Source organism: Desmodus rotundus, chromosome 6 (genome assembly GCF_022682495.2).
Source record: "Desmodus rotundus isolate HL8 chromosome 6, HLdesRot8A.1, whole genome shotgun sequence".
In the NCBI taxonomy this organism is placed as follows: domain Eukaryota; kingdom Metazoa; phylum Chordata; class Mammalia; order Chiroptera; family Phyllostomidae; genus Desmodus; species Desmodus rotundus.
Window position 1 is genome coordinate 132,177,288 of NC_071392.1, and position 15,909 is coordinate 132,193,196.

The 15,909-nt window shown below is 42.4% G+C and overlaps 1 protein-coding gene across 2 annotated transcripts in view; it reads left to right on the forward strand.

The window, feature by feature from the left end:
- SLC24A3 (solute carrier family 24 member 3) overlaps nt 1-15,909 on the forward strand; it is a 543,873-nt gene that overhangs the window by 466,402 nt on the left and 61,562 nt on the right. For both annotated transcript variants that reach the window (XM_053926044.2, XM_024559437.4), the window contains one exon: nt 8,478-8,503. In XM_053926044.2, coding sequence (XP_053782019.1) covers nt 8,478-8,503 — 26 coding nt within the window. The remainder of the gene's footprint in view (nt 1-8,477; nt 8,504-15,909) is intronic.

The window sequence follows — 15,909 nt, forward strand, 5'->3', positions numbered from 1 at the left end:
GTTTCACAATGCTCTACTGGACATCTTCATGTCCTAAACTCAACATGACTCTAAACTTAGGACAATTCTCCAAGACTAGCTTGCTTTCTATATTTCAGCTTCCATTGCTATCCTGCCACCTAATACAGGAATGATTAAACTGATCTTTTCTCCAAGAAACCCATTTTCTTCAACTGCTCTGAGGATCTTCATCTTGTAAAAAATCTCCCCAGTGTGTCCCTCCTTAGTCATTTTAGTTGAGGCTTTTTATATCTCCAGCCTGAACTGACGCAGCTCATCCCAGGTCAATAACGCAATGAATGGTGTCTCTGCCACCGCCCCCTCTCCTGTTCATCCCCCTCAGTCAGTGCTCAGAGTGCTCCAAGTAGTGTCTCTGCAAAGAACATCTGTGAACACCAGTCTCTTGTTTAAATGGTTAGTGGCTCTGTGTTACCTATGGGGACTAACCAAACCCCTTAGCTTGACAACCGAGCTGTCCAGGAGAAGGGTGGCAAATTCAAAAGAACTGAAATGGGAGTTGGAAGGTCTGACTTCTAATTCTGGCCCCTCCTCCTTATAAGCTCTAGTGACCATGGAGAAATCAGTGTCCCCAGGTCTTAGTTTTCTTGCCTACAGGTCACAGTGAAGATCTTGGGTTAGACCTACAGTCCCCTCATTCCAGGGCCATTGATAATTCGGAGATTGAGACCTGACCCAAGGAGTGGAGGGTTCGAAGACCTCATGTTGGGTGTGAAGATGCTGTTGAGCTCCTTAGTTAGTAAACTTAAGGACGCATTTGACTCTGTGTTATTATTCTCAATTATTACCTGTGGAAAAGGTATGATCATCCCAAATCTAGAGGGCTCTGTTCACGGAGCTGAGACCTCTCAAATACTCTGCAGCATTGTCTGTGGTGTGCTGTGCTTTTCCACCTGTAGGGTACTTTAGGATAATTTCTGAAAGTTGCTTTTTTTAGAGATACATGGTTAGGTCTTGGGGTAATGAATGTAGCTCTCTACTTTTGCTGAACTCCAAAAAGAGATGATCACTCTCAGAAAAACAAGGCAATGAGACAGCACCACCCAGGCCAGCATGGCCTGGAGCACGGATGTGGCAATGTCCACTCCCAATAGCAGATTTGCCAGTGTCAGCTTCTTTCTCGGTTTTCAGCATAGACACCTCCCGGTCTATGTGTGAAATAACTTGTCTTGTGTGAAATTCATCTGGACATGTCCAAGATGAAACAGCTGTACTTGTTGCTAATGATGTGTGAGGAAGTGAAGCGGGTTTGCATCTTCAGGCTGCAGGTGCCACTCACCACCTGAGCCAGGTTTTGGGGAAAAACCATCTTCTAACCCCACCTGCATGGGCAAATAGCAGAGCTGAGTGGACAGAACACTTGGGCTGCCAGCAGCTCCTCATTTCCCTCTGATGGCAGCAGTGCAATTCTTTACCCTTAGCTGAAGGTGAACTTTTAAACACCAGATGTCAAGGCTAGATTTTGTGATTTTGAGAAAAATTACATTTTTCCACTGTTGAGAAGTAATGGAAAAAGTAAAGTTTGGGTCCTCGGGGCTTGGTTCTTTTTAGTTTAACTGGTGTTCCTTCAACTTCAGTGTGCACTGGAAATGCCCTGCTTATGTAAAATGCACAACTGGAGATTTTAATTCAATAGGTTCTAGGGTAGAACCCAGGAATTTTCCCCTTACCCAGGATCTACCCCCCTTTCCATGATTCTGATGCCAGCAGCACCACACTGAACTTTGAGAAACTGAACTTCAAATACTGTTGGACACCATTTCTTCTGGATATCCCTCTGACACAAGACAGTGATCGTTTCTAGAGTAAATTTTGAGGTTCTCAAAAGTGAGACACAGTAGCATCTTGGTTGTCTGAATTTCTGACTGTTGTTCATTCGTGGAGTCATTTTCACATGAAACTTAAAACCAGCATGAAGAGTAAAATAGTCTTCTACCCAGAAGACTTAGCACTTAGTGTCTCTTAACAATGGAGGTTTCTCAGTGCTGCCAAATCTGATCCATGCCCCAGCACTAAGCTGTATCTTTTTGTCAAGGTTTCCTATTTTCCTCTTCCTATGTTCCCCTAATGTCATGGTAAAAAAAATCACTTTCCTTCTGGCCTTCCTTATATAATACTAAGCTTCTCTATAGGACATTGCAATAGGCATTTAAAATTTCTGTATTTAAAAGCCTTTCCTTCTATCCACAAATAATTACCAACCATCTGAACAATTTATTTTAACTATTAGGGATTTTTTGTACTCTCTTCCCCTTTTCATGATTCTGAAATGTTCAGAAGACTGAACTACTGGTCCCCTGAGGTGATACAATAAAGAGCTCATTCACCCAGAGGAAAAGTCTGGACTAAATGGGACCAGATGCCACTTTTATATACACCCCTGGGAGCAGTCCTTCAGACCCAGCAGAGGAGCCAGGATGACAATCCACAGAGCCTGAGGATCCAAAAAAGAAGGAAAGATTACTTCTCCAGAGAGGTTCATGACCACTGGGCCAGGGGAGTGCTAATAGAATCATTATTACCTGAATTCTAAAACAGCTAAATCATAAGTTTACACTGAATGGACTGGGCAAGAAGAAAAACCATTAGTATAGGACAACTGTGTTCATTCTGAAACCAACAGAACTTAACAGTTAATTGAGAAGGGACTCAATTCTCTTTGGTGTTTGGATTTCACCCAACCTTTGCTCTGTGCTATTTTCTAATGTGTTTGTTGTCAGTTTTTAGGGAGAAAGCAGAAGAAAGTAAGAATGTATTATTGTCTAAAGCGGCTATAATTTCATGAATGTGCAGTGTATGTGTCTCAGAGCCTTTCTCCTGCCCCATCAAGCATCCCCTTTACCCTGGTGATGTTCTCTGCAGTGAAGCCTCAGACCCTGAAGAAGCAGGATGTGGTTGGGATGGTGGCCCCATGACCTTGGTCTCTCTCTAGAAATGTCACCTTTTCAGATCTGGGAGCATTCTGGGTTCTTTGGAGCCTGTCTCTGTGTGCATCTACCCAATAGTGTCTAAATCCTTACAGTCCCTCCTTCTGCTTCTCTCCCTCCCCTGGTAGCTACCCCAAATGACTTCCACCGCAGAAAGCTCCAACCACCCAGTCCTATCTTTGCTCAAAATTGCAGGAGACCTCACAGTCTCTTTTATTAAAATATTACTGTAATTTACATAATCATGCAATTTACATAAATGCAAATGATTCATTACATCTTCAGTTTAACAGCTGCCCTAAAATGAATACTTTATTTTTATCCTTCACTTCTGATTTGAGATTGGGGTTGTGAGCCTCAAGTGAAGGGAAACCTTCTGTGGAGCAAATAGGCCACAAGTTCCAAGATAACTTAGATTGGTTCACAGATCCAGATTCAGGAGTGCTGTCCACCCATAGAAGGGCCTTCAGGAGGCCCTCAGGGCAGCCTGAGCACTGGCACAGCTGTGAGGCTCATTGAAGGTGACACTGCCCTCTCTGTCTCTCTGGAGGGCCCATGCAATCTCCTCTCTGGAGTGGATTCTATGGAGACAGAGAGGACTCAAGTGACCCAGCTGCCACATATGGCCTAGGCAGCACTGTGCAGTATGGCAGCCACTGGGCACATGTGGGTATTGAGTTCTCAAAATGCAGCTAGTGAGACCATGAGACTAAAATTTTGATTTGATTAATTTAAATTTACATAGCCACATGTAGCTAGTGCCTATCATATTAGATAGCACAGTTTAGAGAGCAAATTCTTCCATAGAAAATAGATGTACATTCTCACAGCACCTATAGCTCGATATTTAATACAGAACTAAGTGTTATGTTGTGTCTGTCAGTGATTTTCCAGTTCAGTACTCATAAATATACAAGCTAGCTATTGTAGGGGTCCCATTTTACAGATGGTAAAACTGAGGCTCCAGAAATTCATGGATTTGCCAAAGATCAGGTTTATCAGAGTCAGTGTCTAAGATGACATATCTACATCACCCTGGCAAAGAATTCAGATTTTCCCTCCAACAAAATGTGCCTCTTTCTGTCTTAGAAATCATCCTGATTTTACCTCGTCTACCGTACAATCTGCCATTAGAAAGGACTATCTGCTGCACTTAATTTTACATTTTCAGACTGATGGGAATAGCTTCCACCACCCCTCTCCTGGAATTCTTTCATTAACATACCTAATATTAAATAACCTAGAAGTCTTCTTATCTTGCCCTTTCTTTGAGAGAAAATACATTTTAGAGTCACGTTGGTGACTGTTCTTAACCCCCATGGGTCTCCATGGCCCTGCCCCCTCTGGCTCATCACCTTCACACCCTCCTGAAGCCTCACTGCCATCAAGTCTGCCTGCCAGACATCCTAATGCTGCAACTCCTGTTTAACCTTCGAGTGTAAACCATATCGGTGCAGAGCAGCAACTGTCCAGTATATTCCATCTGATTCCTCCTCAGACAGAATCACCATGGGCGAAGCTACCTGCACCCCTGGTCCCCGAAGCTGAGGCAGCCAGGACTCCATTTGGGCACATCTGAGGGAGTCTACACATTGTCGAGTAGGAGTTGGTGGGGGGAAGTGCCCATTCACAGCAAGCGGGGAGAGATTGTCAGGGTTTCAGTCTCCTGAAAGAGAATGATGGCATTGATTTTCTATCATTTCCACTGCTTAAAATTCTGATGGTGCCAGTGATTATAATATAAGCCAAGAAATTAACTTCAGCATTGTGGTCACCCTGCTCCATGGTTACCGTTTACAGTAAGCAAACCCAGGGATTGACATGCAGTGCAGGGACAGCTACCTGCCTCCCTCTACAGAGCCCAGCTGGCTTCTCCAATCCTGCCCATATACCTGGGCGAATCCAGTCTTGTCTTTTCCCCACTATTCCATGTTAAATGTGCCACTCCCTTACCAGTTCCCTGGGATATTCTGACATCCACAGATCCACCTGCTGATGTCAGCCCATCTCTCTTGGAAGAATTCTAGAGCAGACATCAAGACCAAAAAGCTGGTTTCCATGGCACCCAATCCTTTCTTGAAGCCTGGAGGAAGAGAGTGTTTCTTCAAATTCACTCCTCTATGTTCCCATTTAATTCATCTGAGGAACACATGCAAAGCTCTGGGAAAAGCTGAAAGTAGCTTTGGATGAACCACAGGTGGGTCAGAGAGCAGGTCCTTTCACCAGTGATACACTGCAAGGCTAGGCATGACATGGGGTCACTGGGGGGGGGGGGGCAGGCCCAGTGCTAGGCCCCCAAACACAACCAGCAGAACACAAAGAGCTGCTTTCCCAAGGCCTGTTTTCAAAAATCCAACTGGGAAAGGGGTGGTTCAGTTTTGAAGGGTACCCAGCAGGTCCCCTCAACTTCAACACATCCTGGGGATTGAGTGTTGGCATAAGCAGAGGGAACTGCCTGTCCACAACTCAGAACACCAGGCAGGAGCTGCCTCTAGAACCTCCCCTTGCCCTGTGACAGCAGTGAGTTAGCTAAAGGCTCCTTCAGGAGGCTGTCTGTCTTGAGGTGTTTGCCCTCCTTCCAGCAGATTTAATGGAGCTGCAGAATGGACTTGGACTGACTTCATTTCAACCTCGCTGCCTTGGCAGAAAGACAGGTCTGAGGACTGTGATGTGAGCCCCATCTTGTGGTTACTGGGTAGAACTGGGGCAAGGTTTCTTGGTTCAGACAGGATTTAAAAATTTCAGGTGGTCTTCTTCCCTAGTAATACTGCCATAAGGGATGGTGGAAGTTATTTTGTCTTCTTTTACTCACAAAGAGAGCACAAAGATACAAAGGGATATATAACACTTGTCTTAAAAGAATTAAATAAAATTAAATCTCTAAAAAATAACATATCCATTCCCTCTAACTATCAGCAATATCAAGTGAGTCTCCTGTCCTTGTCATTCTAAGAGTTTTCAGACACACTGATTCCAACGCTTCTTATTAAGGATGTACTCTGCTGAAGGGACATTTTGTGAACAGTGCCGATTTCCTCATTTGTAGTCTTCTAAGTGAGTGGCAATCAGCCAGTCAGCCTCCTCCAAGCAACACCACCGGATGCTCGGAAGCAGATCCTAACACTCTCCACCTCTTCTCTCCCCATGAACAAGCCAACTTCCATTTAGAAAAGGCCTGTTTTCTAGACATTTTTATCCATTTTATTGTTCTTTCGTAGGTCTCTCTCTCTCTCTCTCTTTTTTTTTTTACTCAGTCCTCTTAAAGTACTGGGATAAAATCCAGACTGTTTGCCTATTTAGCCACAGGATAGCTAAGGCCTCATGGCATTGAGTGGTCAGGGGTAAGACATCACTGCGTCAGTTATTTGAAGGTTTCCAGATCATTAACATTTGTTAATACTCTAGTGAAATCATCTGCATTTCTATTTCTCTATCCGCCTCCTTGAACCATATTACAACCCCCAACTGCCCCTGCCATAGGCATCACCTGGACTTCAGACCATGACGTTCCATCCTTAATTGTGTATCTCATCCAGTGTTGTCCAAATTTGCCCCACTATTTCTCTTGATTTATTGTGCTCCCTGTAGATTCTATTCTGAGTTTGGGATCCTTTGTACAGTTAAGCCCATTCTGATTTTTCTTTTATTGATATGGTTACTAAAATAATAGCTAAAGATGTATTGATCTGTGCCCCTACATGTCAGATCACACATATTAAGGGCTTTCTAAAATCCACTTTCGTATTATAGAGTATCACCAGCCTTCCCTGATAGACGAAAATTAAATTGGTGCTCTAATAAACTCTTTACCAGTGTCTTGCGCTTTCTTAAGGGGTTATGAATTGATTTTTCCAGCCCACTGCCCAAGGTTAATATTAAATTAACTTCAATTAACAGAAAATATTTTCCAACTTAAATTATTTGTTGTTCCATGATTTCTTGACAACAATTATCTTAAAGCCAGTGATTATACAAAAGCAGCTGCAAATGCCTTCTAGGAAGTGGATTCCATACCATCCAGCCTGGGTTGTGCAATTACTTCTTTCATTTCTTTAATCCTCTTCCCACTGTAGTTTGACATTTTATCCAAATGTCAGCCTGTTGAATCTAACAACCAGAGTCATCAACCTAATGAAGCCAACATCTTTTTCCATGTCTCTGAGAAAGAGCAAGTTACAAACAAGTGTGCCCCTTTCTCCTCATCCCTCTGTCTGCACCTTCGGGATCCTTGGAAGGAAGTCCTTTTACATGCCCCTGCCCTACACACTGCACGTCTTTGTGGTGGTTTCCTCTGCATCACTCACAACTGATGGTTACTATCATTGCTGGGGACTGAAGCCATCCCCACATCACTAGCTGAGTTTATTGTCTCCTGGCAGTAATGATGCTTTACACCCAGACTGTCCTGCAAGTTTCTACTTTAGAGTTCCCATTGGACCACTATCCCTGAACAAAAATCCCTCAGACATGGTCATACTTTAAGCAGTCATATCAATGAGTATAGAAAAAAAGCTGTGACCAGACCTTGGCTCCTGCTTGAATAAAATACAGGTGCATCCATTTAGTTTCAACAATGTGCTGTCTGGGCAGAGAAATTATATAGTGAACACCACAATAAGAGCCAGGTCTGAGTTCTAGAACTAACTCTGCAGCAAATTTAGCAACCCCAAGAAAATTTTCCATGTTATCTGTGGCCCAATATTCTTGTATAAATCAAAGGACTTGAATTATACCAGTGTGTTTGCCCAAAAATTAGAAATGATTTTAGGTGATGTATGGACTAGGCTTAAATAAATTCAATCTTGTTGTGTATTCTCTTTGGATCTTGACTGATCAGAAATCTCCCTTTGGTATTTGTGTGTCTTCCATGCTCAGTCCTTGCTAATCTCCTTTAACAAAAGGGCAGGCCTATAGCCCAGGACCTGGACAGCCCAGTTTCTCAATCACTGTTATTGCATTTACTTTTTACCCTCTACATGTAGTGGCAACTGGCAATAATTCTCCACTTCTGGTTGTGATGTAAAGTTTCCTTTGAAAATAAATTTGTTTAAGGAAATAAAATATAGGTCAACAGGAAGAAAAATGTTGAATACAAAGAAGTCTAAATGCTTGCATAAAAGCTTGAAAGTGCTATACAGTGCACAGAGCCATCTTACAGGTGGCCCATAGTGGCTAATGTGTGGAGGCACCCGCCAAGCTCCTACATCCCTGCCAGACCTAAAATTCTACAATGCATCTTGCTCTATACCACAGCTGGTCATGATCCGCTGTTGGACAGAAATTGCAGAAAGGATGGGATGACCTAATGCTTCTCCCCTCCATATCACTGTCCACCCCAGTCTGCCAACATCTCCTTGCACTAATAACAGCCACAGACTAAACCAGCATATAGGGGAGCTTACTCACAGGTGCTTCACGTTCCAGCCCTGATTCTCATCAAGCTAATGACAGGGCAGACAGTTATAAAACATGTGTGTTTGTACATGCATGGACACATGTGTCTAATCTATACTTTTTATTTTTTTTCCACAGTTCATTTATGATGAACAAGTTTCCTGGTAAGTACCTCTGTTTCCCTTCCAACATTCCTTGTTATGTTGCAGAGCCAAATATATCAAAGACCAGGGTCAGGGTTTAAGAAAGAAAGGGAAATGTCATGGCAGTTTGGAATAACTAGCACTTCTTGGGAACCCTCTGTCCACTTCAATTAAAAAATTGAATTAGCTGCACAGAGCAGAGATCTTTTCCCTTGGTCTAGGGTGGTGGGCCTCCACTTAAGATCCTAATATCTAGGTGTCTTCATCATCCAGGTTAGATGGTGTGACTTAGCTGTGCCTTTCTGCAGTCTGCCATTTGCCAGACCACAGTTAAGATTGACTCATCTTTTCAATTGTGTGCACAACCTGTTGAGATATTTCAAATACCATGAATACCAATACCACGTATATCTCAGGAACCAGAGATGGAGGCAGTTCAGTGACCTTCAACCCATTAAAGGTCTGTCTGACATTCCAGAAGATCTTAGAGCTTTGAAAAGTCAGTGATTTTTTTTTTTGGATACACAAAAATAAATGGCCAAATTAAATATATGGGAACATTTGCATTTGGACCAACTATCTCTCTAAATCCCCATTTTTGAGATGGGTTCTGAGTAACTCAAATATATTTAAAATGGAAATTGAAATTGAGTGTGTTGTGAATTCTTGTTACCTTTTTAAAAAAATATTTGATCTGTAGAAGTAGAATAATGTGAAATAATGCCTTAGGAATACATAGGCATGGTACTGCATTATTTAAAGATAAGAAGTGAGCTAGAAAAGGAAGTACAGAGTCCAACAGTCTTCATTCTCAGCAAAATGAGTGCTAATGCTTTATTAGAGTGGCATCTCTGTGTCTTGGGATATGTGTATGACTTTCAAAATTTGGAGGTGGGAGAGAACTTACCACATTAATGGTAAATGTTATACACTATCCCAGGGTATTAAGTTACTTTTTCCAACTCTCTTCTCTGACCAAGAAGGGCAAGGAGGAGATAGCTGGGAAAATTTGCTTTAAGACACATAATCTCTGCATCGACCCATTAAAAAATAAGGAGGTCCTCTTTGAGTTACAGTGATGAACAGGCTGAAGAGGATGGAGCTCCCCAGGTGCACATCAGGTTAAAAGTCAGGGAGAACCTTCTTGTGGAACCCACCTGGATGTGGTCGCCAGATGGAATGGTTACTTTTCCCTCATGTCCTTGGGGATTAAGTGCATCACAGGAAAACGCAGAACCATTCTGGCTCCTGCTGATGGCATGGTCAGCCCAGCATCTTCACTGCCTTAGCAAACAGCAGGTGCTTACATGCTGCTCAGTGTTGCTGCTGTCATAAAGACAAATAAATTATAATCGTAGTCTATCTCAGAAGTTTTCTGCTGCTTTCTTAATGTGGAATACAGTAAGGAAGGAGGTTTTCTGTCTTATGGAGCTCCTTTTTCTACATCTCCCTGGCCTTGCTGACAGAAACCATAGAGGGGAGATGAAAGCAGGGTTCATGATAAGCCCATTTCAGTCCTTGCCCTCAAATGTCCTTTAGGATATTTTAGGTGGTATGGAACAAGAAAGGAAAAGTCTATTTCCTCTTCATTACTAGGGCTGAACCCGCTGTGATGTTGGATAACCCCATCCTCAGGGAGAACCCTGAGCTGTGCCAAAGGGTCTAGATTCTGAAGGCATCAGGGCCCTCAGCCTGAGCAGCAAGGCTGTGGTACATCGAATCATGAGACAGGGGGTGAAAGGGCCATGCATAAATGAGTTGCAAATTCCCCAGTGTGTTTTGTTCAGCCTGAGTGGGTTCGAATCATAAGTTATGCACAGGCATAGCTACAGGAAAAAAACTAGGGAGAGGCTTTCATGGCACCATCATGTTATTTCTAGATGCCAGCCTGTTACATAATTGCTATTATTATGTGGATGGGCTGATGAAGAACATTTTTCATGTGAGTGAGGCTGAGAAATTAAAGTCTGCATCACCAGCCCATAACTGCTCTGGGGCTTCCAGGATTTTAGCTTCTCATTTGAACACAAACTATATTGAACTTTAAGATATTTTTCATACATTTTTACCCGGCCACCACAAGCATTTATTTTGCTGCAAGGGGTGTCTAGGAGTTGATTTCTCTTTTTAAAGCCAGATTCTTCAATCTGTTCAATTAAAGCACAGTAATAGTTCAATAGTACTGTAAACGGTGAATTCCATTCCTTGTTGTAGAATGTTCCAGTATATCTTGAGATTTCAAGGAAGGTAACCAATCTATCCCATATTTTTAAAAGGAAAATAATTTAATTTGTGTTTAATTAGAAACTAGAGTACTCTTTAAGAGGAAATGAGGCTAGTCAAATACACATACACAAGGACAATGTACCTCTGTCATACACAGTTTATATTCCTTCACTGTTTCCGAGGCGGCATCCTATAGCAATGCTACCTGGCCAAGAACTGATACTCAGAAAGCTTTTAGTAGCAGGTAGTAGGAAAAACCAGCCACAGCAGATTAAAGAAATAGTGGCTTACTTTTCTTACATAACAAGTATCCCAGATGTAGGTGGTATAATAGCTATGCTTTTCTCTTGGCCTTTTCCTAATGGTCCCAATTTTGGCTGCTGTAGTTGCAGCCATCAAGTTTGGATTGAAGGCAAAAAAGAAGAAGTTGCTATGTCATTTTATTCAACACCTTTCCACTTTGTATCTCTTTGGTTACAGTGGGGTCTGTCTTGACAAGTAAGTAGTTCGGAGAAATAGAATTATAATTTTAGACAAATCATTATTTATCCTGGGAGTGGCCCCATCCTCCTTGAGATTGAAGCATCCCCATTTGCTGCCTCAATATAGTGGGGTTTAATTTGCAGGCAAAAGGCAAGGGAATATCTGTTGCATGCTTTTCAGTTATGCACCTGCTGCAAAACACAGTTAAAGTAGAAAACATCCATCTATTAGGATATATGTTCAGAGCAAAGACTGTAAATCCATAATGACAGTTCAGCAAAGCCCACAATGTTGCCATAAGGAATCTGGACTGTGTCTTCAGTGAGTCTGAAGATCTGAGAAGAAAACTAAAGGATTCCAGGGTGATGTTTTCATTTCTTCTTTGAGCCTCAAGCTGTGACTTTGGGAGAGAAAAGAAAGACTGGGGACACAACCTGGAGACTCTCTACCTGCTCATGTCAAGACCAGCTTTTGCTGTTCAGGACCATAGTTTGGAGAATGGATCCATGCCCCCCAGGCAAGAACAGGGACTAGCCCTCCAACACGGGAAAGGACCATCTTTGGCAGGAAAATCAGGGCCAGTTGAAGGTGGTTCAAAGCAGAAGTTTGTGGGAAGGGAAAAAATAAAACTCAGATCATACCACATGACCAAGTCCTCAGAGGACAGCGGGTGGGCTGTGTTCAGAAGATGGAAAAGAGCATCCTGGGAGGTGGGGGGAGGAGATCCGTGTGATTTTAGAGGTGTGCATGCAGAGTCAGGCCAATTCCACAACTGTTTCCTAAGCACTTCCGGATGCCAGACTCTGTTCCAGAACTAGACATAGAATATAGAACCAAACTCAGCCCTCACCTTGGAGCTCTCTGGCAGAGGGGAGGCAGAGAGTTGACATGTAATTAAGGGGTCATTTGGAGACACTCACAGCACTGGGGGGAGGGGGGCTTGGGGAGGGACCCTGAAGAGCATTGAGCCAAGACCTGATCATCAAACACTCAGCAGGCCAAAAGGCAGAGGAAACAGGGCATAAGGCAGCATAGAGGCCTCAGAGACCCTGGTGTATTTCATGTGCAGGGAGCCTTGGGTGAGCCCTGAATCAGGGCACCAACAAAGCATACTTGAAATGTCAATAGAAACAGGGAACCCCCTGTCAGGGGCATTCCTGAACTGTGACAGAAGAGAACCTTACTAGAATACTGCAATGAAAGGGCTTGCTTTGAGTGAAAAGTCAAAAAGATCTAAAGGAATTGGAGAGTATAAATATACCTATTTAGAAAGTGCTGGACTTGATTCAACCTATAAATATTTCATTGGCATTGGTTATATATTCTGGTGACCCCTCACTGAGTCTATTAAAATGCATCTAAGCAATTACATGACATCCCTTTAGATGTTGGGTATCTCTTCCTTCGAAATGCATGCCATGAATAAAACTTCACTTCTCCCAAGTAAGTTGATATCACATCTACATTGGTTTTCAATAAGATAAGAACCATGTTCGGGCCATTGGAAATGGTTTGCAACTGAAAATTGATGTTTGGAAACAGTCTCACCCTGCACAAATGAGCTGAGGGGGAGGAGGAGGTATGTGGTGGAAATCAGCTGTCAGGGAGTCTGTTTTAAGTGTCTGAAAACTATAAACCTGATAGCTGAGGTAGAGGTTAGGTGTGAGGAGTGGTGACAAGTGATTGCTAGAAGATTGCCTAATAGATATTACTGAGTCATGAATAAACAGGAGAGTTACACTCTGGCCAGAGGTTTAAAGAGCATAAACAAAATCTTGTGATAGAAAGTGAAGGAGGGGTAAGCAGGGGAGACTTCTTGGAGGAGGCAACACTTAAGGTGATATTTGTAAGATAAAAAGGACAAGTCAAGGAATGAAGGAAAAGCATTTCTGGCAGAGGGACAGTAATGGAAAGGCCCTCCAGTGAAGGAAAAAGCTTGAAATATGCAAATGAAAGGAGGCCAGTATGGTGAACCAAGACAGGGCACAAAATGAATTAGAGAAGAAAACAGTACTAGGATTTGAACGTTTTTTTTTTTTCTGAAGTATTTTGGGAAGAAATTGAAGAGTTTTAAGAAGAATGACATGATCCAGTAGCATCAAGGAAACCAGTTCAGAAGCTGAAGTTAAAGAGGACTAGGGAGGTAGCAGTAGGGAGTGCAGAAGCCAGCAATTCAGGAAATATTTTGTTCAAAGAGTTCTGATGCACATGGGTGAGGGTAAAGGAAGGCTCCATATTGATTTGAAGATGTGGGACATCACTGGGCAGGGATCAGTACCATGTACTGAGAAGGCAAAGCTCATGGGAAACAAAGCTAGGAAGTAGGAATTAAGAATTCCATCTGACATGGTTTAGATATCATGTAGAGAGGCCATATGGACAGCTGGATACATGACCCCAGAGCTGGGCAGAGGTGTGGAATGGTTGTGTCAATTGGTCTTTGTATCTATAGAGCAAGGTGACATCACCTAGGGAGAATGTGTAGGTAAAAAGAGAAGAGAGTCCCCATATTTAGAGCCTGAACTGAGGAAACAGAGGAGGCAAAGGGGTAGGGAAGGAGAAGTTAGGGGAGCAGGAGGAAAACTAGGGGTGTGTCCTCCTGGAAGTCAGGAGAAGAGATGTTTTACAAAGGAGGACAGGCGGTCAATTCTCAGATGCTGCAGAGAAGTTAAACAGGATAACAGAGAACCAACCCTGGATTTGTGTAGATGGAGGGTGCAGGTGTCATTGCCAAGAGTTCAGGGGATTGGCGGATATAGAATATAGACTAGAGAAATCTGCCAAGAAAATGTGAAGTGCTGGAACAAAGTGTATGCAACCCTTTGAGAAGGTTTGCTAAGAGAGAAGCCAAGAAATGTAGCAAAAGTTCATGGAATTTGGACAACCCGATTTCTTCTCTCATAGCATCACAAGTACTTTATATAATAAATACATATACATTTGCATCATCATTCTTTTTTTAATTGATGTATGAATACAGTTGTCTCCATTTTCCTACCACCACTTTCCCCCACCCTACCCATGCCCACTTCCCACCCTCAATCCCATCCCCACTTGGCTCCATCCAGGGGTCCCTCATTCATGTTCATTTACATCCCTTTCCCTTCTTTCCCACATTATTTCCCTCTCCCTTCCCCTCTGGTTACTGTCAGTTTGTTGTTGATTTCAATGTCTCTGGCTATATTTCCCTTGTTTGTTTGTTTTGTTGATTAGGTTCCACTTATAGGTGAGATCACATGGTATTTGTCTTTCACTGCCTGGATTACTTCACTTAGCATAATGCTGTCCAGATCCACCCATGCTGTCATGAAGGGTAGGAGCTCCTTCTTTCTTTCTGCTGTGTAGCATTCCACTGTGTAAATGTACCATAGTTTAGTGATCCACTCATTTATCGATGGGCACCTAGGCTGCTTCCAGCACTTGGCTTTGGTAAATTGTGCTGCTATGAACATTGGGGTGCATAGGTTCTTTTGGATTGGTGTTTCAGGGTTCTTAGGGTATAAACCCAGCAGCGGAATTGCTGAGTCAAAACTAATCCCATTTTTAGTTTTCTGAGGAAATTCCATACTGTTTTCCACAGTGGCTGCACCAGTCTGCATTCCCACCAACAGTGCCCTAGGGTTTGCTTTTCTCCACAACCTCACCAGCACTTGTTTGTTGATTTGGTTATGATGGCCATTCTGACTGGTATGAAGTGGTATCTCATTGTGGTTTTAATTTGCATTTCTCTGATGGCTAGTGATGCTGAGTATCCTTTCATATGTCTCTGGGACCTCTGTGTGACCTCCTTGCAAAAGTGTCTGTTCAGGTCCTTTGCCCATTTTTTAATCGGGTTGTTTGTCTTCCTGGTGTGGAGTTGTGTTAGTTCTTTATATATTTTGGAGATCAAACCCTTGTCCCAGATATCATTGGAAAATATATTTTCCCTTTCGTTTTGCTAATGTTTTCTTTAGCTGTGCAGAAGCTTTTTATTTTGATGAAGTCCATGTATTTATTCTTTCCTTTATGTCCCTTGCTGTAGGGGACATGTCAGTGAAAATACTGCTGCGTGGAATATCTGAGATTTTCCTGCCTATGTTCTCCTCTAGGATTTTTATGGTGTCACAATTATATTTAAGTCTTTTATCCATCTTGAGTTTATTTTTGTGTATGGTGTTAGTTGGTGAATGAGTTTCATGTTTTTGCATGTAGCTCTCCAGCTCTCCCAACACCATTTGTTGAAGAGGCTATTTTGATTCCATTTTATGTTTATGTCCCCTTTGTTGAGTATTAATTGACCATAGAGACTTGGGTTTATTTCTTTGCTCTCTATTCGGTTCCATTGATCTATGTGTCTGTTTTTATGCCAGTACCAGACTGTTTTGATTACCATACCTTGTAATATATAGTTTGATGTCAGATATGGTAATCCCACCTACTTTGTTCTTCTTTCTCAAAATCCTGGAGCTATTCAGTGTCATTTATGGTTCCATATAAATTTTTGAAGTGTTTGTTCTATATCTGTGAAATATGTCATTGGTATTTTAATAGGGATGGAGTTGAATCTATGGATTGCTTTAGGTAGTACAGACATTTTGATGATGTTAAGTCTTCCAATCTATGAACATGGTATATGCTTCCATTTGTTTGTGTCTTCCTTGATTTCTTTCTTTAGTGTTGTGTAGTTTTCTGGGTACAGGTCTTTTACCTCCTTGGTTAGGGTTATTCTGAGGTATTTT